The 24,821-nt window shown below is 36.8% G+C and overlaps 1 protein-coding gene across 9 annotated transcripts in view; it reads left to right on the top strand.

The window, feature by feature from the left end:
* BTRC (beta-transducin repeat containing E3 ubiquitin protein ligase) overlaps window positions 1–24,821 on the top strand; it is a 182,111-nt gene that overhangs the window by 73,677 nt on the left and 83,613 nt on the right. For 7 of the 9 annotated variants that reach the window (XR_003797006.1, XR_003797005.1, XM_029245099.1 and 4 more), the window contains one exon: window positions 21,006–21,083. The exons of the other annotated variants lie outside the window; for them this stretch is intronic. Coding sequence is in view for 5 of the 7 variants with exons in the window: in XM_029245099.1 (XP_029100932.1) it covers window positions 21,006–21,083 (78 nt within the window). In the remaining 2 variants the exon portion in view is untranslated. The remainder of the gene's footprint in view (window positions 1–21,005; window positions 21,084–24,821) is intronic. 9 annotated transcript variants of the gene reach the window in all.

The following is a 24,821-nucleotide window of genomic DNA, read 5'->3' on the forward strand; positions in this document are numbered from 1 at the left end:
CAAATGTACTGAGTCAATGGGTCGTGTTCTTTTTCATTTTGCCTTTCATATGACATAAATGTAAAACAGAATTACCTTTTAAAAATTCTTAGCATAACAGAAAGTAATGATATAGGGCTTGTGTTCTTAAATAAAATTTCTTTCTGATTGTCAAAATACTGAAAGTCAGTCAGTCAATTTAAGGGTGTTATCAAATTTTACTATACATAATTATGCTTATATAAAATTTTTAAATTATTATAGGAAATATTTTAATTATAGCAGTCTCAGAGCAAGTTTTACAAATTTCTGCTGCTCTAGTTAGTTGTTTAAAATTTAACTTTATCACAAATTTGGTCAAGTTTGAAATTCTCTGAAGTGAAATAGGTAATTCTTCCTTTTCTAAAAAAAAAGAACCCATTAATCACAATTTAATGATTTTTGTAAAACATCATGAAAATATAATTCTGTACAACTTTAAAAGCAAATACACTGAGGACAACTCAGCAAGCATGAACTGTATTTTGATTCAGTATAACTCTAGGCATTCTAACTTATAAAATAACCCTTAACAGAAAAATACACATGTATAATCACTTGATTTATAGAGTGTGTATGTGGACCTGTAATACCACTTTAACAGTAGAAAAGTGCTACTGGATACCTTTCTTGTATAAGTTTCAATCTCTTATATATGGTCTTCATTATTAAAATAAAAAGTAAGTTTTAATGTTCCAATATTTTATAGGCTAATTTGGTTTTTATTGTAGGATTGAGCTACTTAGGTTTCTGAGCTATACAAATAGGATTGATTAATAGGACTAAAACAGGGGCTTCCCTGGTGCTGCAGTGGTTAAGAGTCCACCTGCCAATGCAGGAGACACGGGTTCAAGCCCTGGTCCAGGAAGATCCCACAAGCTGCGGAGCAACTATGCCCGTGCGCCACAACTACTGAGCCTGCACTCTACAGCCTGCGAGCCACAACTACTGAGCCCGAATGCCACAACTACTGAAGCCTGCACACCTAGAGCCTTTGCTTTGCAACAAGAGAAGCCACTGCAATGAGAAGCCCGCGTACTGCAACAAAGAGTAGCTCCTGCTCACTGCAACTAGAGAAAGCCCGTGTGCAGCAATGAATACCCAATGCAGCCAAAAATAAAATAGATAAAATAAATTAAAAAATTTTAAATGACTAAAATATATGATATGCACTCTTTATATCTGCTTTCAAGGGCATTTTACTGATTTAGAAAATGTATTTTGACACCATGTAGATTTAAGGCTTTACAAATAACATTGCCATTCACAACTAGCCACAACTCAGTTTAATTCATGTATAGAGTACCTTCTGTGTGCCAGGTACTGTACAAAGTACTGGGCATAAATTAAGATTCAGACCCTGTCCTCAAGGAGATTATAGTTATTTATTAGACATTTATTAAGAACTTATGTACCAGGCACTATGTAGATAATTTGAGGGACTACTGCTGTGAATAACCATTAGTTTCATGTATTTTTCCCATTCATTGAGCTAGAGATCTGGCTTAGTAGCAGGTCTAAGGAAGCAGTATACTTATTTTCGTATCAGATCTAGTTCATCTCAGCAAAAAGAGTGATCTTAAATGGTTTTCCCTTCTGCCTTTACATACCTTCTAAGGGAGCAGTGATGTTTTTGATAGCTTTACATGTAGCTTTAAAAAGAGATGGGTAACATTTATTACAGTGCCTCCTGCTGGTAAATCATAGATTTTCAACCCTGTTGTCTCCAGAATTTGTGGTGCCCACTTGTGGTTTGGTAGTTACTTCAGGGTTTCTTCTAAGGCTATGAGTGGGAAGGAGTCTACTGCATACAAGGTGTAAAGTACTTCTTTAAACCGTCTATTTCTAGAACTTAAATTGTCCTGGGACCAGCTCTTGATATAAAAATTCATAGAAACCTGTTTTTCACAGAGTGTGGTAACTCCTTGCCATAGTGCTGTAGTGTTAAAATTCCCATTGGCCAGGTTGTTCTGTAAATTAAACACTGACAGCTGCCCTCAGGGGAACAGCCAATGTATTTATGATGATGTGCTGATTACACAAAATACACTGCAAGCAGAAAACAGCTGCAGAGAACAAACCTCTTAAAAAGAATACAATTACAAATAGCACCCTCAGTATTTCTAGTGGTGAGTGTAGAATACAGCATGCTAACGCAGGTTTCTTACTTAGTCTGCCTGAAAACAAAAAATCTGAAGGAGATAAGTTAAATTATGGTTGGTTGCACGTGTGCCCACATTAGCAATGAACAAATTTTGTTTCTGAAGAGCACAGCTATGAGTGCACAAATATAAGGTGTGGAGTAATTTTAACCCCCCCCCCCTTTTCTTGTTAGTAGGCTTTATTGGTGCCTTTCTCATGTATAGTAGGGCATGGCCTTGAGTCGATAAGGGTTTGGACATTTGAAGGATATTACACAATTGACCAGGAGAGTATCAAAAATTGTGTTTTAAAAAATTCAGTAGGAATTCCATATGTTAGGGCTTGGATATCAACATTTTGTTTGGGACTTCCCTGGTGGCACAGTGGTTAAGAATCTGCCTGCCAACGCAGGGGACACGGGTTCGAGCCCTGGTCCGGGAAGATCCCACATGCCGTGGAGCGACTGAGCCCGTGTGTCACAACTACTGAGCCTGTGCTCTAGGGCCCGTGAGCCACAACTACTGAACCCATGTGACACAACTACTGAAGCCCACACACCTAGAGCCTGTGCTCCACAACAGGAGAAGCCACCGCAATGAGAAAACCATGCACCACAAAGAAGAGTAGCCCCCGCTCACGGCAACTAGAGAAAGCCCACGTGCAGCAACAAAAGACCCAACGCAGCCAAAAGTAAATAAATTAATTAATTAAATTTAAAAAAAAGACAAAACATTTTGTTTGCAGATACACCTCTATACATTCATTGTTATAATGGCTTTGAAGACATTTGCTCTTGGAATTAATAAAAGGAGTCACAACTCTGTATCTGTGGTAAGGTCTCTGATTTCTTAGATTCTGTTTTTCAAGAATTTGGTGTTTTAGGACACTATAATAGCTGGGTGATTACATATTTTTAGGAGAATCAATTCTCAGGTATGTCCCCTTTCATCCCTGTATGTTCGTGGTCATGTGCAGACAGGTGAGATCAGAAAAAAATTTAGTTGTCCTTGTTTGAAATTCTCTGTTACAGTTTAGGGTCTGTATTTATAAAATATTTCAACCGCTGAGCATGCTAGCTTCTGTTTAAATCAGTGGAAAATATGTTGATCTTCCAAGACATGGATTTACTCAAGCCAGTGCTAAGGTGTAGCAGGGGGATATAGTTATTGGAAACAGTTCACTTCACCCGCCTGAAACTAAGAATCAACTCTTCAGTATATGGATCACTGGTATGTAATAATCGACTATTATTGGTCTGTCTGTTGGTCTCTTTTTAAATCAGTTTGGAACCTCCTGGAGTTATTTTCTTGCTCTGCTGACATCAATCCCATGTGGCAGAGGAGTTGTGTATAACCACTTTGGTTTAATCAATAGAATAATTGATAAACCAGATAAGATTTAAACTGATTATAGCCCCAACAGAATTCCCCAGAGGCCTTGGACTCTCTTAATTTTGACATGTGTGTTTTGTACCCTGAGGATGAAGTGCAGTTTGAATTATCTGTTTTTATTTGCTTAATGATGGGGAGGGTGTTAAAGTCAAATGTTTAATTAACCCAGCAATGGGCTGCGTTGTCACTTACACACAGCTGATTGAGATATCTCATGGAGAATGGTGAATAGGAATGATAATGTGGCACTGGGACGGAAGATTGCTTTTTCAGTCTATTTGCTGGGTCACTGCTTTGAATGTCTTATTGGATGAAAGGCATTCAGCCTGGAGAAAAAATTCAGCATTTAAGTACATTTTGTTCTCTTCTCCCCCTCTAACCCCCCCTGCCCAGAAGTTAACTAAAACAGATACGTTCTAGGTTTAATAAGCCATTCATGTACTAGTAAGAGACCAGGGTAGTCAGTAGCCTCAAGCTACATAATTTCCTGTGGAACAGCAAAATTGTAGTAGCTTCCAAGGTATTCTAAATGTGAGCTCTTTTGTCCCTCACATCCCTTGTCCCTTGCCATTATTGTGGAGTTGTCTTTGGTTACTTGTCTCTTGCCTCTTTCTGCAGTGTTTGCTTGATATGCCCCTACCTCTAGGGCCACAGGCAGACCTTTTTCTCCTACAGAAGCATATTCTCCAGTACATTTTTGCCATTTCATGCAGCTGGCTTCTATTTGGTTGTATTTCTAATCAAATATTATAGTGAGATTGTCGAACTATTTAAAGAGATGAAAATGTGAAGCATATAGATTCTTGCTCCCTTTGCTACTGCTATTATAAAACAGTTGGTTCCATGTATATTTTATTTTGTTCAGAAGCAGTTTGCTTTCTGTATGAACTAAAATCTAGGCCAGGAAAGATTCTAATAGCCCACATATCAAAAATGCAATTCAGGCAACTGGAGTTTTAATGACTTGCTACCCACAAAACATTCCTTACTAGCTTTATAATCAATGTAAAATTCTTTGGAGGCATATGAGCAAAACTTTAAAAAATTTTTGTCATGACTTTCCTTTTTTGTAGTTCTATGCTTCTTCCTTTTATCCCCCAAAGATCTAAGCCAGGAATTTACTAATTTTTTTTCTTTGCTTTAGTCATTTGTATTCCAGAGAGCACGATAGGGGGAAGGATACAAGATTGATTTTTGTGTGTGTGTCCTCTTGAAAGCATAGTCTGGGGCATGACTACTTGTGTGTGTGGGGGGGTGTGGATTTACAAAGCAACAGAAGCACGTAGCTAGTTTTCAGGTGCATTTTGGACTTTTGCAGGTCAAGGCAGACCAGAGGAGTAGCTTATCTTGAGGGACGCAAGTAATAGACGAAATATAGAGCAGCTATTTCAGGAATCATGTAGGTCATTTAATTATCCATTATGATTGAGTGGCTAATGCTCTTTTGGCAATTACATGACCTCTGTTATTCTTGAAAGCTTTCCAGGCCCCCGTGGGTCGAATGACCCACCAGTCAGTGCTTGCAGACTTTATTCCACTCAAAAGGAAAGGAGATGCTGGGCACTACTGGCATTTAGAAATAGCTGTGCTTTCTTTACCAACCACTACCCAGAATATCCTTTGTACAGCAGTCAGTGATAGGCAGCTGGTTTTGAAGTCTACCGTTCCTTCCTTGTATGCAGAAGCACGAGGTATATCGGTTTCCACAAGAGGGAATTGTGGCAAACAAACTTTAATACCAAAGTTGGCCATTATGGTATTCACAGGTTCTGTACTGCAAAGAACAAGTACTGTGGTATTAAAACTAATGTTTGATATCTCTCAAACCAATCATTCATTATCAAACTCTGAAGTTAGTGATTTTTTTCATTCCATAACTCAACAAAATAACATTGACAATACTAATAACAGATTTTTTTAAAGAGATCATTGATTAAATCAGCCCAATCTGAATTGGTTAATCATTATTTATTCAACTAAATAAACTTAAATAATCATGCTTATATGTGGAATCTAAAAAAAATGGTGCAGATGAACTTATTTACAAAACAGAAGTAGACTCACAGATATAGAAAGCAAACTTACGGTTACCAAAGCAGAAAGGGGGTGTGATAAATTAGGAGTTTGGGATTAACAGATACATACTACTATATATAAAATAGATAAGGATCTACTGTATAGCACAGGGAACTATAATATCTTATAATAACCTATAATGGAAAATAATCTGAAAAAGAATATATATATATATAGCTATATCTGCATAACTTTACATGTGAAACTAACACAACATTGTAACTCAACTACACTTCAATAAAAAAAATCATGCTTAAATGATTATCTAATTTAAAAGATTCAAGACGGAATAATTCTGCAACATTTAGATGAATGTTTCTGACCTTTTTTTCTTTAATCAATAAAGGATCATTAATATTTCTAAAGAAAATTCTTTACTCCTGCTAAATGATAGTGAAACTTTTTGCTTTTTATAATTATAGTGACTTATCGAGTAATTCTGAGAAAAGAAAATAATGTGGGTTTCTTGTGATTCTTTAGATTAAGAACAGTTATGGCGTGGAAAGTAATGACATCACAATCAAACTATTTATAGGGTTTGTTGGAAATGTACAAACAAAATTCTATATACTTAGCAAAATGGAAGATTACCATATTCTCTAGTGGTCCAATAATTTAAAACCACAGGCTTAAGAGAACTAATTTTGTTAGAATAATATACAAACATATCCTTTAAGTAGAGACCATTTGCATTGTTATAGAAAAAATAATCTGTTGGAGAAAAAGAAAAATCTTTTAAAATTTGTTACTTACACATCAAAGAGCATTGTTAACAACAACAACCCTACAAGGTTGTTTGTCCCTGGGGTAGTAAAATTAGCTATCTTTCCAAATAAATTTATCAGACCACTCTTGGTAGAACTCAAAGTTGATCTGTTTTTCTTTTTTTAAAAATTTTGTTGTTTGGTACAAATGAAAAACTGAAGACATGAATTGATGTTTATAACCTTTGACCCTTCAGAAATGGAAGCCTTCTCACATAAATTTTAAATCCTTTAGGCCAGTACTACCTTGGTATCTGGCTACTTAGAGACCTGTGAGAATGTAGTCAGTGTGAATTATATTAGTTGTTTTCTGTTTAAAAACATATTTTCCCTCATTATATATAAATATATGTATATATATTTTTTATTTTATTTTATTATTATTTTTTTTTGCGGTACGTGGGCCTCTCACCGCTGTGGCCTCTCCCGTTGCGGAGCACAGGCTCCGGACGCGCAGGCTCAGTGGCCATGGCTCACGGGCCCAGCCGCTCCGTGGCATGTGGGATCCTCCCGGACCGGGGCACGAACCCGTGTCCCCTGCATCGGCAGGCAGACTCTCAACCACTGTGCCACCAGGGAAGCCCTGTATATATATATTTTAAAATTTCTGTAGTGGAGATGAGCAGAAAACGAGAAAGCAGAATTTACACTAAAAGCAAAAGTTAGAGCTTAAACTCAAGTATCCTGAATAAGGAGTATAATTTGTCTAGTTGGCACTTTAAGAGGAAAGCAAGGACTATAAAGCAAAGTGTGATGTTTGATTTCTTATCGGTAAGTTGCTATTCTTTAAGGCATACCCTTCAAGACCTGTGTTGGACTGTGTTATTCACCCTTGGAAACCAAAAATCTATATAAGTAAATGAGTGGAGATGGTATTTGTAATTTTAAAGACCTGAAAATTCATTAAGACTTGTATAATTAGTGGAAATGTCCACAGGATAATAAGCCCACAGAAGAATAATTTCTTAATAATAATAAGGAAGAAGGAGAGTGATTAAATAAGGGATAGTGCATAATAGAAATATACACCTAAATACAAATCTTAACCTAACCCAATCCGATTTCCACAAATTTACTTATTTACTTGAGATGGTTTTATTTTCACTCCAAATGGATAGATTTGGGGATAAGTTTATCAACTGTAAAGGAGCCCTAAATTTCTTCCTCAATATTGTTGAATTGTAATAAAATGGGAGCACTAAAGCAGGGAAGATATCCAAGGTGTGATGAAAGTCATTTAGCAGAAAAAATTCAGGAACAGGAATGACAGAAATAACTATTCTGCAGAGAGAACGGATTTTGGCATACCTCCTAAGGGTTCTATAGTTCTCAACCCCATTTTGAGAAATCAAAAAGATCTACCGAAAGCAGATGTCTCTGAGTTACAAAAATAACCAGATGTCCTTATTAGTAGAAGCAAATGTTTGCCTCTTAATTCACACAGAACTATATGCATAGGATCACTGGATGAAATATTGTATAAATATGGCAGCAAAGAAAATTGTGGCATGAAAGGGTCTGTCCTAAACATGTAAGCATAAAGGTTCTATCTTGAAAAGGAAAAAAAATTATTTTAGATTCATGTAGATTTAAAGGTAAGAGAAGTAAATTAAACTATTTATACTTTTGTTCACTGTGATAAGTAAGATTGGTTTTTTTTATTATGTATGTCTTTCTATCCCAAATCCTCCTGGTGAACCTTTATTCATTTTACTGTGCTTGTTTAGCTACTCTGTGCATTTTCATTGTATTTTAAACAGTGAAAGCATACGTATGAAACGCATTTTTTTCTGAATGAATGATAGTCATCTTGGTTCCGTCAAGAAAAAACAAACAACCTGCAGTAGTATATAAATGCCCTCTTTGCAAGCCTACTGGGATTTAAAAAATATTAAGCCACATTGTTATAAATAGATGTCATTTGGTGACTGCGTTGGGTTGTTAAGCAGAATAAAAGGAAAAAAAGAAGGCAAGGTATGAAGTTTTTCTGTTTGTTTTTAAATCAGGCCTTAAGAGTCAAAAAAACCTTTAGAAGTAAATTGGACTCTCACTTCTGATGTGGAGCATGTTAACATAATTACAAGCTCTTTTATATAGTACTTATAGTCATTGCTAAGTTAATGTTCAAACCTTTGATTAAGAAGTCACAAAGCTGAATGTGTTCAGACAGCTGTGTAATAATACCTCTCCTGTTCACAAAACAGAGAACTATTTTAGTTTTTTTTCCTGTTCCGCATATTTATTGATAGAAATCTCTCCTCCTATGCTAGCTATGTTTTTAATAGTGAAATATTAAAATGCTGTATTATGATACATTCTATAACTTGAAAGTTAACAAAAGCAGCTCTGCTCCTTCATGTCCTTGCCTTGTCACTCCCTGGTGCTGTTCGACTCTTCCATCCTTCTTATCAGAGTATCTCAGTGCTTAGTTGAGCTTGTTTATCTTAAAAGAGCAGGAGGCAGGCTTTTAGGGAGTAAGCTGCATGTTCCAGTATAACAGGAACCAATGCTGTTTGACTTGAAAAACATTTGATCTCTTACATTAACAGCCCATGTCACTGTAATAGGACTACAGCCGGGCTGTTGTTCAGTTTTCTATTATTTTAGCTTTGAAAGAACTGTTAGAGCTGCTCCAAAATCTCTGTGTTTAAAATTGTATATCGGCAGTCCCCCCAGGACTCGTAAGTAAACAAGGTGATGTGTGTGGCCAGAGGGAACATATTTTGTTAGCTTTGTTTTAAATAAGAACCTTCTCTATCTAAAGATGGTTTTTGTCTGATCCCTGATAGTGTGCTGCATGACTTTGCTTTTGTAAATTTGCACATCTTAAAACATATTTTTGTTTGTTATTAATGTGTGTGCTCAGTAACTATTCATTATGAACTTTAATATTTTTTCTCAAATAATGAAGCATTTAGTTTTCTCATGAAGCTTAACTTCAAATATTCTGCACAATTTCCTTAAGTACAGCAGTTTGTGCAGCAGTTGTTGGAAACTGGCAAGCAAGAATCTAAGGGGAATGTTTGTTAGACTTAAGTATTATTTAGTTTTATTTTAAAATATTCAGTTATTGGTAATTTCTATGCCAGAAATAGTTTGACGTTGGAATCAGGTAGCAGTATCTAAAGAATAGAAAATAAAGTTTGTAAAATCAGGTGGTTCTCTTCCTTTTTAAGAGTACCTCTTATTGTAATAGTGATAGAATGGCAGCTTACTGTAGTAGTGGTGGAATGGCAGCAATTTTACTCCTTCCTTTCTTCCTTCCTCTACCTATTTCTAAGAACCTAGTTTGTTTTCCTGTTCTGATGTAATACAGCATTGCTAGGCCACCCAGCACTTTCCTTGCATTTAACCTAAAATACATACATCAGCCAACACAAGCATAATTGGTTGAAAGGCAGCCATCTGTCTGGGGAGTTCTTCTAAATACTGAATGTGTCATGCACTTTGACATGACATATCTGTAATATCTGAATACAGAAAGCACTTTTTGCATTAGCTATAGGTGTTAAAGCAGTAGTGTGTTTTAAGAATGTCTGCTGTGCAAATTCTGGCTTGTGGGGTAATGACAAGTGTTTGCCTGCATAGACAATATATTTTTCCTCTTGAGGTCCCCACACACCTAGTTTCCCTCAAGCTCATCATCTCTGTCAGGTTAATCAATAGGCACCGTATGGCAGAGGGTCAGTAATCAGTGTCATCGTGCCTTTAAATCGTGTTGAAAATTTGCTTAAAGCCTGGGCCAATTAACATCGAGATGATGAATGGATGGGAAGATGGAAAGAGCCTGACGCTCAGGGGCTTTGTGAGGAGGAGATGCTCAGCTGTTGAGCAGCAGACACCAGCGAATAAAATCAGCCATTCATGTGAGCTCAGTCCACCCACTCTTAATGATAATGTCAATCTAGCAAAATATATACACATTGGAGTTGTCACAAGTTCATAAATCAAAGGAGTTTGTCAAAGGCATTCAGATTAACGAGGCAGCAGCAATAACAAGTCAAATTTGCATAGAGAATTGCTCGAATCTCAGTAAATTATGATCCTGTTTTTCATTTGATTATTTGCTAATGTCTCAAGAGGGAGAATGATTATATTAGCATGCAAAATCTACTCCAGAAGTAGAAATCTGAGGTATAGAAGACCAGCACACTATGACAATTAATCAGCTTCTGCATACTAGCATAAATGTACAAGGCCCAGAAATGAACTTCTTTTTATTATTATTTCTCCTTGCCACTGATCCAAATGGTTCAGCTTGACAGAGACTTTATATTGCTTTAACAGTGTTTTGAATTGTGCCTGCAGGCAAGACATAGTTATGCAGCTATAACCAACCTATCCATCTGCCAACCAGATTGGAATTCTCCTATCCAAGGCTTCCATTAACCCCCACTGACAGCTCCAAACAGGATTAAGAATTTGCAAGCATAAAAAATAGTTGTTCTTTGCAAATATACACAATCCCTTTGCATCTTGAGAAAGGCTGCATCTGTGTTTTGTAATTAGTGTTGGACAGTGTAGCAGAGGGAAAAACCTACTTGGCGTTTTTTGGACTTTTGTCATAGGAGAGTAAGGCAGTACTAATGGAAGTTCTGTGTTTGGTTGTCCCAGAGAGTGCTTTCCATTCTATCCGGTTCCTAGCACTGTGCTTGAATTGGTGTTATTACTAGAAAATATCACTTCTTGAAAGGTTTAACTAGTGGATCTTGTTGAAGGTGAGCAGTATAGGGAGGCTTTGATGTGGCTGTGGTTTAATAGAATATGTCAAATGATAAAACGTGCTGGAGAAGCAATGTGCATGAAAACATGCTAGAGAATATTATCTTATGAGGCCCTCCCTAAAATAAAACTGGTACTTGAATAGGATTCTTCAGTCAGCTTCTGAACTTAAATGACCTAAGTTTTCTCCATTGTATCCTAGAAGAATTAATTAAAATTTGCTTAAACGCACAATGCATACACTACCCCCCTGCCACACACACTGTTTTGTCATTTTCATTGAAGAGTTTGAATGATTTTTATTTATGTAGCTAAATCATCTTTTAACCTTGTAGAAGAATAATTGGTCTTGTTTGTTTGTTTTTTTTGCGGTACGCGGGCCTCTCACTGTTGTGGCCTCTCCCGTTGTGGAGCACAGGCTCCGGACACGCAGGCTCTGGACACACAGGCTCAGCGGTCATGGCTCACGGGCCCAGCCGCTCTGCAGCATGTGGGATCTTCCCGGACCGGGGCATGAACCCGTGTCCCCTGCAACGGCAGGCGGACTCTCAACCACTGCGCCACCAGGGAAGCCCTGGTCTTGTTTTTGAAAATTACAAATCATACATATTTTGAGGATATAATTCGCTCCAAATCATGTAATAAGGTAATGGGAAAAATATTAATCCAATTAGTAATTTACAGGTCAAGCCCATGTTATGATGTTTGCAACTAGCTATGGAAATTGGTCTCAAGATTTTTCTCTTCACATGGGTTGTCATTTTACATGATGATGAACAAGTAATTCAAAATCATAGTTTTAATTCACCACGATTTACCTGCTTTGCTAAAATGATACAATTTTCTTGTTACAGAGACCATTGAATTCTCCCAGTGAAGAATGTGGCATAGGTGGAAAATGTTACTTCTAGTTTTAGAGCTGGTAATTTTATTTTTAACAGATGTCTATTCAAACAGGCTCAGGCTCTGTTGCACCATCCAACCTTGAGCAAGATGCTTACTCAAAGATTATTATAAGTCATTATGAGTGGCTTGACTTTTCATCACTGTGTAAATTAGTTTAGTTTTTTATTTGATTATATAATCAACTCTTAATTATCCATGTCACCAGGAGTTGTGTGTTCGAATAGATAACTGAAAACAGTAAATAAGCCACTTACTAGGTTGTGGAGAATATTGCTCCCGCCATAAACATCTGAAAAGTTAGGAGTGCTTTGCTTATCAACAGAAGAACATTTCCTTGTTAATGAAGGGTTGGCAAACTTTATTTGTAAAGGACCAGATAATAAACATTTGAGGTTTTGTGGGCCATAGGACCTCTGTCCTGACTACTCACCTCTGCCATTGTAGTGTGAAAGCAGCCACAGACAAGGTAATGAACAAGGGTGGCTAACTTTCAATAAAACATTATTTGTAGAAACTTTATTTAGAGCAGGAGCTGGCAAACTCCTCCTGTAAATTATACTGGCATTAAAGTTTTGGGATGGGGACTTCCCTGGTGGTCCAGTGGCTAGGACTCCACGCTCTCAATGCAGGGGGCACAGGTTTGATCCCTGGTCAGGGAACCAGGATCCCACGTGCCACGTGGCATGGCCAAATAAATAAATAAATGAATAAGTAAAGTGGTGGGATGATAGGACTGTAGTTGGGCTATCACTTTGAAGTTTCTTTGCTATGAAAACCTTTTTTTTTTTAATTTATTTATTTTATTTATTTTTGGCTGCTTTGGTTCTTCGTTGCAGTGTGTGGGCTTCTCATTGCGGTGACTTCTCTTGTTGCAGAGCACGGGTTCTAGGCACGTGGGCTTCAGTAGTTGTGGCACGTGAGCTCAGTAGTTGTGGCTCGTGGGCTCTAGAGCACAGGCTCAGTAGTTATGGCACACGGGCTTAGTTGCTCTGCAGCATGTGGGATCTTCCTGGACCAGAGCTCGAACCCTTGTCCCCTGCATTGGCAGGCAGATTCTTTTTTGTGTGTGTGTGCGGTATGCAGGCCTCTCACTGTTGTGGCCTCTCCCGTTGCGGAGCACAGGCTCCGGATGCGCAGGCTTAGCGGCCATGGCTCACGGGCCCAGCCACTCCACGGCATGTGGGATCTTCCCGGACCGGGGCACGAACCCGTGTCCCCTGCATTGGCAGGCGGACTCTCAACCACTGCGCCACCAGGGAAGCCCTGGCAGGCAGATTCTTAACCACTGCGCCACCAGGGAAGCCTCATGAAAACCATTTTTAAAGCAAGCTGGATGGTGTGGGTGTAAGGTTCCAATTATTTATTAAGCCCTTATTATCTGTATATTATGTAATGTGTTGGGAGGTAGAGGGAGCCACAAAGACTGCCCAATAAGCTTACAGTCTTATTGGGTAGTTGAGAGTAACATGCAAAACATTCATCTATTTAAGTGCCAAATTGTGTGGACCAAATAAAAATGTTAGGGCATTTCCAGTAAAATAAGGTGGAGTAGTTGTATGGTTTCTTAGAGAAGACAGTTGAAACATTTTAAGAATGGGTAGGACTCAAATCGATTAAATAATTGGTTTATAATTCTAGACTAGCATTAAGGACCCTTCTAGCATGGAAATTTCAAGACCAAATCACATGTTCATAAGACTGTGAAGAGACTTGCTTAACTAGGGCAGAAAAGTGTACATTGAGGGAAGTAACTTGATATAATGTAGCAGAAATTCTGGAAAGTCTTGAAAACCAGGCCTAGAACTTCATATTTAATTTCATAGAAACAAAGAGCCACTAAAATTTTTTGAGGAAAAAAGACCACCACGGCAGTAGTGGTGATTAAGAAAGATTAATCTGGGCTTCCCTGGTGGCACAGTGGTTAAGAATCTGCCTGCCAGTGCAGGGGACACGGGTTCGAGCCCTGGTCCGGGAAGATCCCACGTGCAGCAGAGCAACTAAGCCCATGTGCCACAACTACCGAGCCTGTGCTCTGGAGCCCGCGAGCCACAACTACTGAGCCCACATGCCACAACTACTGAAGCCTGTGCACCTAGAGCCTGTGTTCCGCAACAAGAGAAACCACTGCAATGAGAAGCCACTCACCGCATCTAGAGACAGACTGCAGCAACGAAGACCCAACTCAGCCAAAAATAAATAAATTCATTAATTTTAAAAAATTGACTCTGAGGATTTAGGTCTGGGATAGAAAGAAAAGTTGATAAGGAAAGAGCTAGCCTAGAATGGGTGAGAATGGTAAAGAGTGCTTTAAATTTGGATATGTTGGACTTCCCTGGTGGTCAGTGGTCCAGGTGGTGCAGGTTTGATCCCTGGTCTGGGAAGTTCTGCATGCCGTGTGGTGCGGCCAAAAAAAAAAAAAAACCCACAACAACAAAAAATAAATTTGGATATGTTGATTTTGAGACAGTTTAAGTTTTTTTAAAAAAATGTGATTCCTTTTTTTTTTTATTCACCCCCAGGTTACTTCCGGAAACATTTTAGCCAAAATACATCCCTGAGATCTAATGCATGGGCTTTAGCAGTATTTCACTTTGACTTTTTCCTACCCAAATTTCTGTTACCATATCTGCATGTCTGCAGATGTTATAACTCTAATGCTTCCAGTTTGAAGTTAAATTCAAAGTTGTCAGTGAGGCTTTTATTCTGCCCTTTAAAGTTCTAACCTAGTGAATGCTGAGTTAAGAGATAAACATTCAAGTTAATATAAAAGGTAACAAGTTATATAATATCTTTTACAGAAATATTTTCATGTAATGCTAATATTTATACACTATTGTTAACTGCAGGACTTACTTTACTATAATGAAATGTTCCATCTGAGTGTTGTGAATGAGTTGTTCTGAGCAGTCAGGTTTTTCTGGTTGGCTCAGGGTTAAGAGGTAGAATATAACTTTTATTTTTATTGAAGGAATTTTTTCCCTCAATTTATTTTTCATTTATCTAACTTCTGTTTTTCCATTTCTTAACATATTTTCTTCTAGGTTTCATCTGTTTGGTTAATTTTTATTTTGACAGATTTACAGAAAAGTTGAAAGAATAGTACAAAAATCCCCTTATACTTTTTTTTTTGCAAAAATATTTATTTATTTGGCTGCATCGGGTCTTAGTTGTGGCATGTGTGCTCTTTGTTGACGCGTGCGGGCTTCTCTCTAGTTGTGGCATACGGGCTCAGTAGTTGTAGCACACAGGCTCTCTAGTTGTGGCATGAGGGCTCTGGAGCGCATGGGCTTAGTTGCCCTGCAGCATGTGGGATCTTAGTTCCTTGACCAGGGATTGAACCCATGTCCCCTGCATTGGAAGGCAGATTCTTAACCACTGGACCACCAGGGAATCCCTTTATACTCTTCACACAGATTCTCCATATGTTAACATGTTACCGTGTTTGCTTTATCTCTATACATACACACATATATATACTAACATTCATTTACTTATATTTTCTGAGTTCTTTGAAAGTTAGTTACGGACATATGTCCTTTTACCTCTAAATGTTTCTGTTGTATGTTTTCTGAAACCAAGGACAGTTCTTTTAAGTAACCACAGTACAAATGATACAAATGAACTTATTTACAAAACAGAAATAGACTCACAGACATAGAAAAGAAACTTACGGTTACCAAAGCAGAAAGGTGGGGGGGGGGGGGCGGGGGGGGATAACTTTGGAATTTGGGATTAACACTACTACTTTATATAAAATAGATAAACAATAAGGACCTACTGTATAGCACAGGGAATTATATTGAATATCTTGTAATAACCTATAATGGAAAAGAATCTGAAAAAAGAGTAGATATAAATGTATCACTGAATCGCTTTGCTGTACACCTGAAACATTGTAAATCAACTGCTTCAATTAAAAAAAAAATGACAGTACAAATTGTCAAAATCAGGAAGTTGAATGTCTAAACAAACTTTGGTACATCCATACAGTGATACTACTTGCCAGTGAAAAGGAAACAACTGCTGATATATGCAAGAACACAGTGAACAAATGAATCTCACAAATGAATGTATTATGTTAGGTGAAAAAAGACTCAAAAAATTACATACTATATGATTCATTTTATGACATTTTAGAAAAGACAAAATTATTGAGACAAAAAATAAATCAGTGATCACTGGGGAAAGGGGGTTTGGGAGGTGATGGGACTGCTTTACCTCTTGATTGTGGTGGTTAACACAGCTTTATGCTTTTGTCAAAACTCAGAACTATACAACAAAAAATAATAAATTTTTCCATATGTAAATTTTAAAAGCAGGGAAACAATCAGGAAATTAACATTGATACAATGTTATTAGTTCATCCATAGACTTCTTTCATATTTTTCCAATAATGTCCTTTATACAAACCTTATGTCATAGTACCCACTCAGTAATATCCACTTAATAATTACCCATCAAGAACAGTTAAAGGATGGGGAGGAAAAAAATTGTGGATATAGGCTAGATAGTTATTACTCATCCTGTTAGGCTCAGCTCACTTATTTTTCACTGTATAATTCAGTGCAGAGGAGTTTACCATCAATTTTGTTTCAGCCCCTCCCCCCTAATAACCTCAGATCACAAACTGCATTCAGTTACATCTCTTTAGTTTTCTTTAATCTGAAAGCAGTTCCTTATGACCTTGACAGTTTTTTAAGTACAGACTAGTAATTTTATAGGATGTCCCTCAATTTGGGCTAGTCTGTTGTTTTCTCATGATCAGATTGAGGTTATGTGTTTTGAGCAGGATGACCTCAGAAGTAATAATATCAATGACCTCAGTATATCATATCAAGAGGCATATAAGGTTAAGGTGGTATCTACCAGATCTCTCCACTGTGAGGCTACTGTTTTTTTCTTTTGTAATTATTAAGTATATTATGGAGAAATATTTTGAGATTATGTAACTCTCCTGTTATTTGTCACCCACTACTTTGTGTGATAAGTCTTACTTGCATCTTTTAGTTACCCTTAAATAGAACTTACTGGACATAATGCAGCTTGATGACCCAGGACAGTTGTGAACATTGCTTATTGGGATGCATCATGGTTAAAAGATACAAGGAATAACTGTGCTACTGAGCTCTCCTGGGTGATGTTGGAGAGCACAGGCTTTGAGAGCCAGTTGAGGTGACTGTTAGGTATACACAGCTATTTCATCATTCCCGGCCACCCTCGACTGTAGAGCTATTACTTTCTTATTCACTGGCTTTCTGGCTCTCCTCTTCACTATTAGTAGGGTACCTTACTCCTTGCTCCTGATATCATGACTGTTTAATTTCCCTGCTCCTATTTTATGCAAGAGGGTTGAATTTTTTGTATTGATTTGTTTCTCATGGTGGATGGTCCAGTAAAAGTAAAAAAATGAGTAGAAAGAAGTTGGGAAAAAAGAATAAAAAATGCTGGGTTAATCTATCAAAAAAGAACTAGTTATAACAATGTTTTTCTCTTTTTCCTTTTTGTTAATGTTGAGTTACTTTAAAAAAAAACACAACACAATATATAATATATATATCTTTTGCCCTGATGGGGTGGAGAAGGGAAAGGAGCTCCTCTACAGCTCTATGTTCTGCTCTCAGGTAGTAATTATCCTTTAGCTCCCTTCATCTTTTAATACCTTAGACATTCTTATAATACCCACTCAATAGTTTACTATCTAAATCAGATAAAATAGAGGGTCAGAAGGAAAAAAATTATTGATGTGGGCTAGATAGCCACTACTCATCCTCTTAGGTTCAGATCACTGTTTTTCACTATGTAATTTAGTATAGAGAGTTTGCCGTCAATTTTGTTCCATCCGAAGCACCTGTAGAGTAAAAATGTGATTTATAATGTCTTCAGTATAAAAAACTTCCACCAAAAAGTAATTAGGCTTCCAACTTTATTATAATGACATTTTTAAAAAACAATTAATTTTGAAATATAGGACCTTACATTTAATTAAACAGGTTTAGGTGATCTGAAATGGTATTTTATTTAAAGGAGGGTGTAGAACTTCATGGTCTGGGAAATAGTTACTTGCAAATTATAAGTTTAAAATTGAATACTGGCTTAATTGGATACAGTTAAAATTGAATATTGGCTTAAGTTTTTATTATATAAGACATTTAATTTTAGCATTTAAAACATTTGATCTGTACTTTTTTTTTTTTAAGAAAAGTTAAATATACAATTGATTTTATGGGTTTAATGTTGACCTTTCCCTTCCTTTGATTCTCTTATAATGGTGTATATTGCTAGTTTCCTTATCTGGAATGCTTTATTTTATTTTACTTTAGTTTATTTTTATTTTTAAATTTTTTTGGCCACACCACATGGCTTCCTAATTCCCCTACCGGGGATGGAACCTGGGCCCTCAGCAGTGAAAGCATGGCGTCCCAACCACTGGACCGCCAGGGAATTCCCTGGGATGCTCTATAGTCATTAACTCAACCATATCTCTCCTTCATTTTTTTGTAGATAGTCTACGTTCCTTTTTTCCCCAAAACGGAGAGAAAAAGCAGAATTCTAAAGTTATTGAGCCTCTATCCCTTGCTTGTAACATAGCATTTTTTCTTCTTCTTTGTCCCTAAAATTGACCTTTAAAGTGATCATTACAAATGTAAAATTATCAAGTTAAACCTCATAAAAAACTTCTGCCCAAAAGGATCTTAATGTACTGGCCTGTCAAGGTGACACACAAGGCACACAGATGTTAGCCACAGAGGGCCTTTTGATACTATATGTATGCTATTTATCCTTTAATATCTTTCAAAATATAATATTTGATACAAAGCAAAAAATTCATAATACCTAAATTTAAAACACTGTTATGATCCTATATTCTAATAATGATCTCATACTTGGACGAAGTTTTTCAGATAAACTCATATGTTGGATATAATTTCTGGATCTAAAAGTAACTCCTCAGTTAGAATGTGATGAATATATGTAATGAATAAATCAGCTGCAAATTCTAAAATGTTAACATTACACATGTAATTGTGGAAAATAGAGCCCAAATAATGTGTACTTGGATTTTCTGTATTTTATCTTGCAGAGAGTGATTTACATGTGTTACCAGATTTTTTAAAATTATTTTTTAATGCGATAAAATACACATAACATAAAATTTATCACCTTTAACATTTTGAAGTGTACAGTTCAGTGGTATTAAATACATTCATAATGTTGTGCAACCATCACCCCCATCCATCTCCATAACTCTTTTCATCTCGTAAAACTGCAACACTCTACTCATTAAACAAATCACTCCCCATTCCTCCCTTTTCCCAGCCCCTGGTAACCAACATTCTACTTTCTGTCTCTATGATTTTGACCACTCTAAGTGTCTTATATAAGTGGAATCATACTGCATTTATCTTTTTGTGACTGGCTTATTTCACTTAGCATAATGTCTTCAAGGTTCATCCATGTCGTGGTTTGTGTCAGAATATCCTTCCTTTTTAAGGCTGAAGATTATTCCATTGTATGTATATACCACATTTTGCCTATCCATTCATCCCTCAGTGTACACTTGGGTTGCTTACACGTTTTCGCTGTTGTGGATAATGCTGCTATGAACACAGACATAAAAATATCTCTTTGAGGGCTTCCCTGGTGGCACAGAGGTTGAGAGTCCGCCTGCCGATGCAGGGGACGCGGGTTTGTGCCCCGGTCTGGGAAGATCCCACATGCCGCGGAGTGGCTAGGCCTGTGAGCCATGGCCGCTGAGCCTGCGCGTTCGGAGCCTGTGCTCCGCAACAGGAGAGGCCACAACAGTGAGAGGCCCGCGTATCGCAAAAAAAAAAAAATCTCTTTGAAACTCTGCTTTCAGTTTTTTTGAGTATGTACCCAGAATTGGAATTGTTGCATCATATAGTAATTCCTTTTTTAAGTCTTTGAGGAACCATACTGTTTCCCATAGCTGATGTACCATTTTACATTCCCGCCAAAGGTGCACAAGGGTTACAATTTCTCAGCATCCTCATCAATGCCTGTTATTTTCTGCTTTTTGTTTTTGATAGTAGCCTACCTAATGAATGTGAAGTACCTTGTAGTTCTGCTGTTCATTTCTGAAATGATTAGTGATGTTGACCATCCTTTCATGTGCTTGGTGGTCATTTGTATATCTTCTTGGATAAATGTCTATTCAAGTCCTTTGCCCATTTTTTAATCAGGTTCTGTTTTTTTGTTGCTGAGTTTTTACAACTTCTCTCTATATTCTGGATGTTAATCCTTTATCAGTAAATGATTTGCAAAATTTTTTCCCATTTTGTGGGTTGGCTTTTACTCTGTTGATATTTAGAACTCTGAACTCGCTTGCAGTTGAATTGTTTATTTCCCTCTTTTTAAGTATTTAAAAATCTCACTGATGTTTTAGGGCCTTGTAGCTGCTGTTTGAAGTGATAATGGCAAGAGTGGACTCTAATCTTAAACTACTGATAAATTTTATTGCTTTGAGCTAACTAAGCACTATGCTCTTTTTAATAAAGAAAAGAAAATCAAATCAGAGAAAAGAGAAAGAGAAATAACTAATTGTTTTTAGGATCCAGACATGAGAACTTGGACCAAACATTTAGTATGGTTTAAAACTAATTATTTAAAAGAGAAAGCAATAATCCTGGTTTAAGTTGTTATCAGCTAAGTATAGACTGGCGCTTTCTTGTGTCCAGTGCCAAAGAACAATAAACTAGACTTATAATGAATATGATCTGCTAGGCAGTGCTTAAATATAGATGAAATACTTTTCCACCTAGATCCCTACATATATTTATTTATATACATGGGCATATGTTTTCCTTTACATAAGTGTATGTCTGTATGTATATAAATCTTCAAATGAACAAATGCATAAATATACACGGTATTCTAGCTTACAGAATTAAAAATGTAATTCAGTTTACTCCCACAGAATAAGATTGAAGATAATGAGAACTGAATTAAAGCTTACTTTCTTTCACAGAATTCCTCAGAGAGAGAAGACTGTAATAATGGCGAACCCCCTAGGAAGATAATACCAGAGAAGAATTCACTTAGACAGGTATGAAATTCAGTCTTACTTAAAAAGCTACCAACAACAAAATAAAAGATAGGAAACCCTCAATTTGCCATTCGTTAAGTACTGGAGCTTAAATTAAGAGTACTCTGAAGTTGGTCTGGCTCTAGCCATCAATTTCAGTCAGTTACATTGTTTTCCCAATCATTTAAAAAATATCCTAGGTATACAAGTACAGGGCAGTCAATTGTTTATGTGTAGTGAAAACAAAATCAAAGAAATAGTTTCTTGTTTAGGAAAAATAACCTGAAGTGCATCTTAAGTGCAGGTAGTAGAATAGTTCTCTTTAAACCTTACTTTTCTATTAAGATTTTTCATACATTAAAAAAAAAATAATAATCAAAAGGGATCTACCTATGATGAAGTTAGCTCCTCTTAGTCTAAGCAATATTTGTTTGCTTTTTCTAGAAGTAAAGGCCGTTATTAATGACAACTTTAAAATAATTTTTACTCACCACGGTGCCCCCACTCCTCAAACTTTTTCTTTGAAAGTTCAATTCCATGGTGCTCTGTTTTTAAAAATTAAAATGTTCAAAAACATTTGGTCAAAATATTGGCTTTTCTCACTGCCTGTAGCAACCTCTAACATCTTCCATCCCTCACTGGCAACAAAAACAAGTTCTTACAGTATTGCCAGCAGTAGTAAAAATTATTTTACTTGCATTTATGGCATTATTCTAAGAAAAAGGAGAATAGATTAAATATTTGTTGAGCACCTACCATGAACCTGATACTTATTTTACTTCACTCTCACAATAACCCCGTAAAGTTGCTAGATATGATTTCCATTTTATAGATGAAGAAAATGGAGGCTGAGAGAGATTCGATGACTTGTTTATTTAGCAAGTCAGTGATTTGAAACCCAGATCTCAGTGTTGCCAAAGCATTTCTACTTCTGCCTTCTAACTCTATAGCTTGTAGACAGTGTTAATTTAGGGGAAAAGTAGTTGAAATTGTGACACTCATTTTTTATTTACTTTTTTATTTACTATATGTTAAAACATTTTTGGATGGGTAAAATTTCTTTTATAAAAATTGTGTGGTAAGTAGAATTGAATCAGTTCAGGAAGCTTTGTTAAATAGCCAAAAGATCAGGGATTGATATTGTTCAGTTAGAGCTTTAACTATTTGGAGATAAACACCTGATCTATAAATCTAAATATATAGGACAAAATTGAATTAAGATAAATTTGGAGGTGGAAACACTCTGCCCCACTATACAGAAACAACTGTCAGAAAACAATGACATGACAAAAAGTTTTGGCAACTTTATTTAAGCTAACAAACGAATTTTCACTCTGCAAAGTTATAAATTAATTTTAATAGGCTGATCCAGATGGTCCATTTGGAAAATGGATAGGCTGATCTGTTGAAAATTAAACTAAATTTATCTCTCTCATACTTCAAACCGAAGCAAGAGAGAGAATCGTGCCTATTAAGTCCAGCACATACAGATGGACCAGCAGGTCACACATGGGACTAATCTGATTTATTTAAAAAATAAATGCATACATTATTGAATCATTTTATACTTGCAAGATCTGTTGTGTGCAGTATTTGAAATAATGTTGTTTTTTTCATTGCTTTTTTAGCAGGTTCTCTTTACCCCCTCTGCTTTAATATAACAACCGTTTTGGGGTTTGTTTTGTTTGTCCTCCTAGTGCTCCAAACTGATTTTTCTAATATCTGTCATTCAGTGTTGAGATCCAAGCTCTGGAGATTAATTAGGTCATGAGGCTTTTCCCCCTCCTTTCTTTGTAAAGGGTTTTATCTCCATTCTCTTTGTGAAGAGCATGAACTCAATGTTCTTGGAAAGAGAAATGGCCTTTAGAAACGGGGAAGTAGGAGATCCTCCTGGGGCACTCGGAGTCTTTTAGCTTCTGGGTGTTTTAACAGCCCCATGAATGCAGATTTGTAAATTTATTGCAGTGCCATCTGGTTTTTTGCTCGAACCAGATTACTGTTGGCTTGTGTCTGTCTATTGTGGTGGTCACTCCCTAGGAGCTTGCCCTCTCAGTCTTAGGGATGAGTGATGAATAGCAGGGGTCAATAGAAGCAGGTCACAGGGCAGCTGTCCAGGATTGCCCTGAACTTGATTATGCCACCGCCAAGTTTTTTAATGTAGGATGTAGTATATAAGCTGTCTAAACTCCCTCTTTTCGCTAATGCAAATGACAATAATGAAGTGCCATTTGCTCCCCCCACCCCACCTTTAGTCAAGTTATTATAGATAAAAAGATGTCAAAGCTGCCTTTTACCTAGTGTTGATGTAAGTAGGATTTGCATCATGTGGGCCAGTCCCTTGAGATTCTTTTGCAGACTATTTCTAATGGGGTTTCAGGAACTCTTTCACCACTGATTTTAAAATGCTAAGTTATGTTCTAATAAATTTAATGTTGTTTTAAACTAATTTTAGAGCTTATATATATTATTCTAAAGTATAGTTTTACCATTGTTGATAGGATATGACCACTGCCTGTTAAAACTTGGAGTTATTTAACTACTGGAGGAGCTGAAAGAAGTATTATCATTACAGTTCTTACAGACATTAAAAGGGTAAAAGGGAATATTACAAATAACTTTAAGCCAAAAATTTGGCTTCTTCCATGATATGGATGAATTCCTTGAAAAACACAACTTACTGAAACCAAAACAAGGTGAAACAAAATTTGAATAGCCATATGTCTATTAAAAAAATTGAATTATCAAAAGGCCCATATGGTTTCCTGGTGAACTCTATCAAACGTTTAAGGAATAAATAACACCAAAATAGAAAATAGAGAAGGAAAGAACACTCCCTGACTTGTATTATGAGGTTACCATAACCATAATTCCAAAACTTGACAAAGACCTTAGCAGAAAAAGAAACTATTGAAGGAGAAAGTCACGAGACATTACTCCCTGTGTCACCAAGTCATTTTGTATACCTGCTTTTCCATTTCATTTCCAGCATCAGAAGGCAGTAGAGTTCAGGGCGGGGGAAAGAAATGCAATGTATTCTTTAAATTTTCTCAGCTTTTGAATAATCTTCTGACATCTTGGCATTAAGTGTAAACATTTATTTAAAGGACGTACAAAGTACCTACAATTTTCTTTTTACTTTTATTCCTAGAATGTGAAGCCAAGAAAACCATAGCAAATGTGTTCATAGCTTTTATTCATATCTGCAAACAAGGGCAAAGGCCTGGGAGGATACATGAAAGTACTCATTACTTTTTGAAAACATAACCTTACAACATGCAACTCCTTCTTTGCTTCACATTGGTGCTAATAGGATCTGTCAACCCTGCCTTTCTCTGTAATTGAGTAAATTGTGACCTCTGTCTAATCCTTCTCCCATCCCCCATTCCCTTTGTGTATGTGTCCACTTACCATCCTGAGACCGTGGGTAATGATAAATAAAGCATTGAGTAGTGCTCTCTCAACTCTTTGAAAGCAGCATGATGCCAGCCCTCTAGTTATATTTCTTTAAGTGTTTACGTTTTTCTGTATTCTTTCTCTTGTGTAGCTGGAACCCTGGGGATGCAAAGCCATGAGAGAGGCCAAGAAGCTAACAAAGTAGCTGTCTCCCTTGTTAGCTTGTTCCTTTATTCTTTAAAAACAAGATAAAAACCATCTGGCTCAGGGCATTACATTTTCCTCCCCCATGCACCTCTATAGATGGAGACTTCACCTGCAGTGAGGGTTTACATTGATTAGGGAGGGAGCAGTAATTCAAGCTTC

This window comes from Monodon monoceros, unplaced genomic scaffold (assembly GCF_005190385.1).
Source record: "Monodon monoceros isolate NGI ecotype Baffin Bay Population unplaced genomic scaffold, NGI_Narwhal_1 Super_Scaffold_4, whole genome shotgun sequence".
NCBI lineage: Eukaryota > Metazoa > Chordata > Mammalia > Artiodactyla > Monodontidae > Monodon > Monodon monoceros.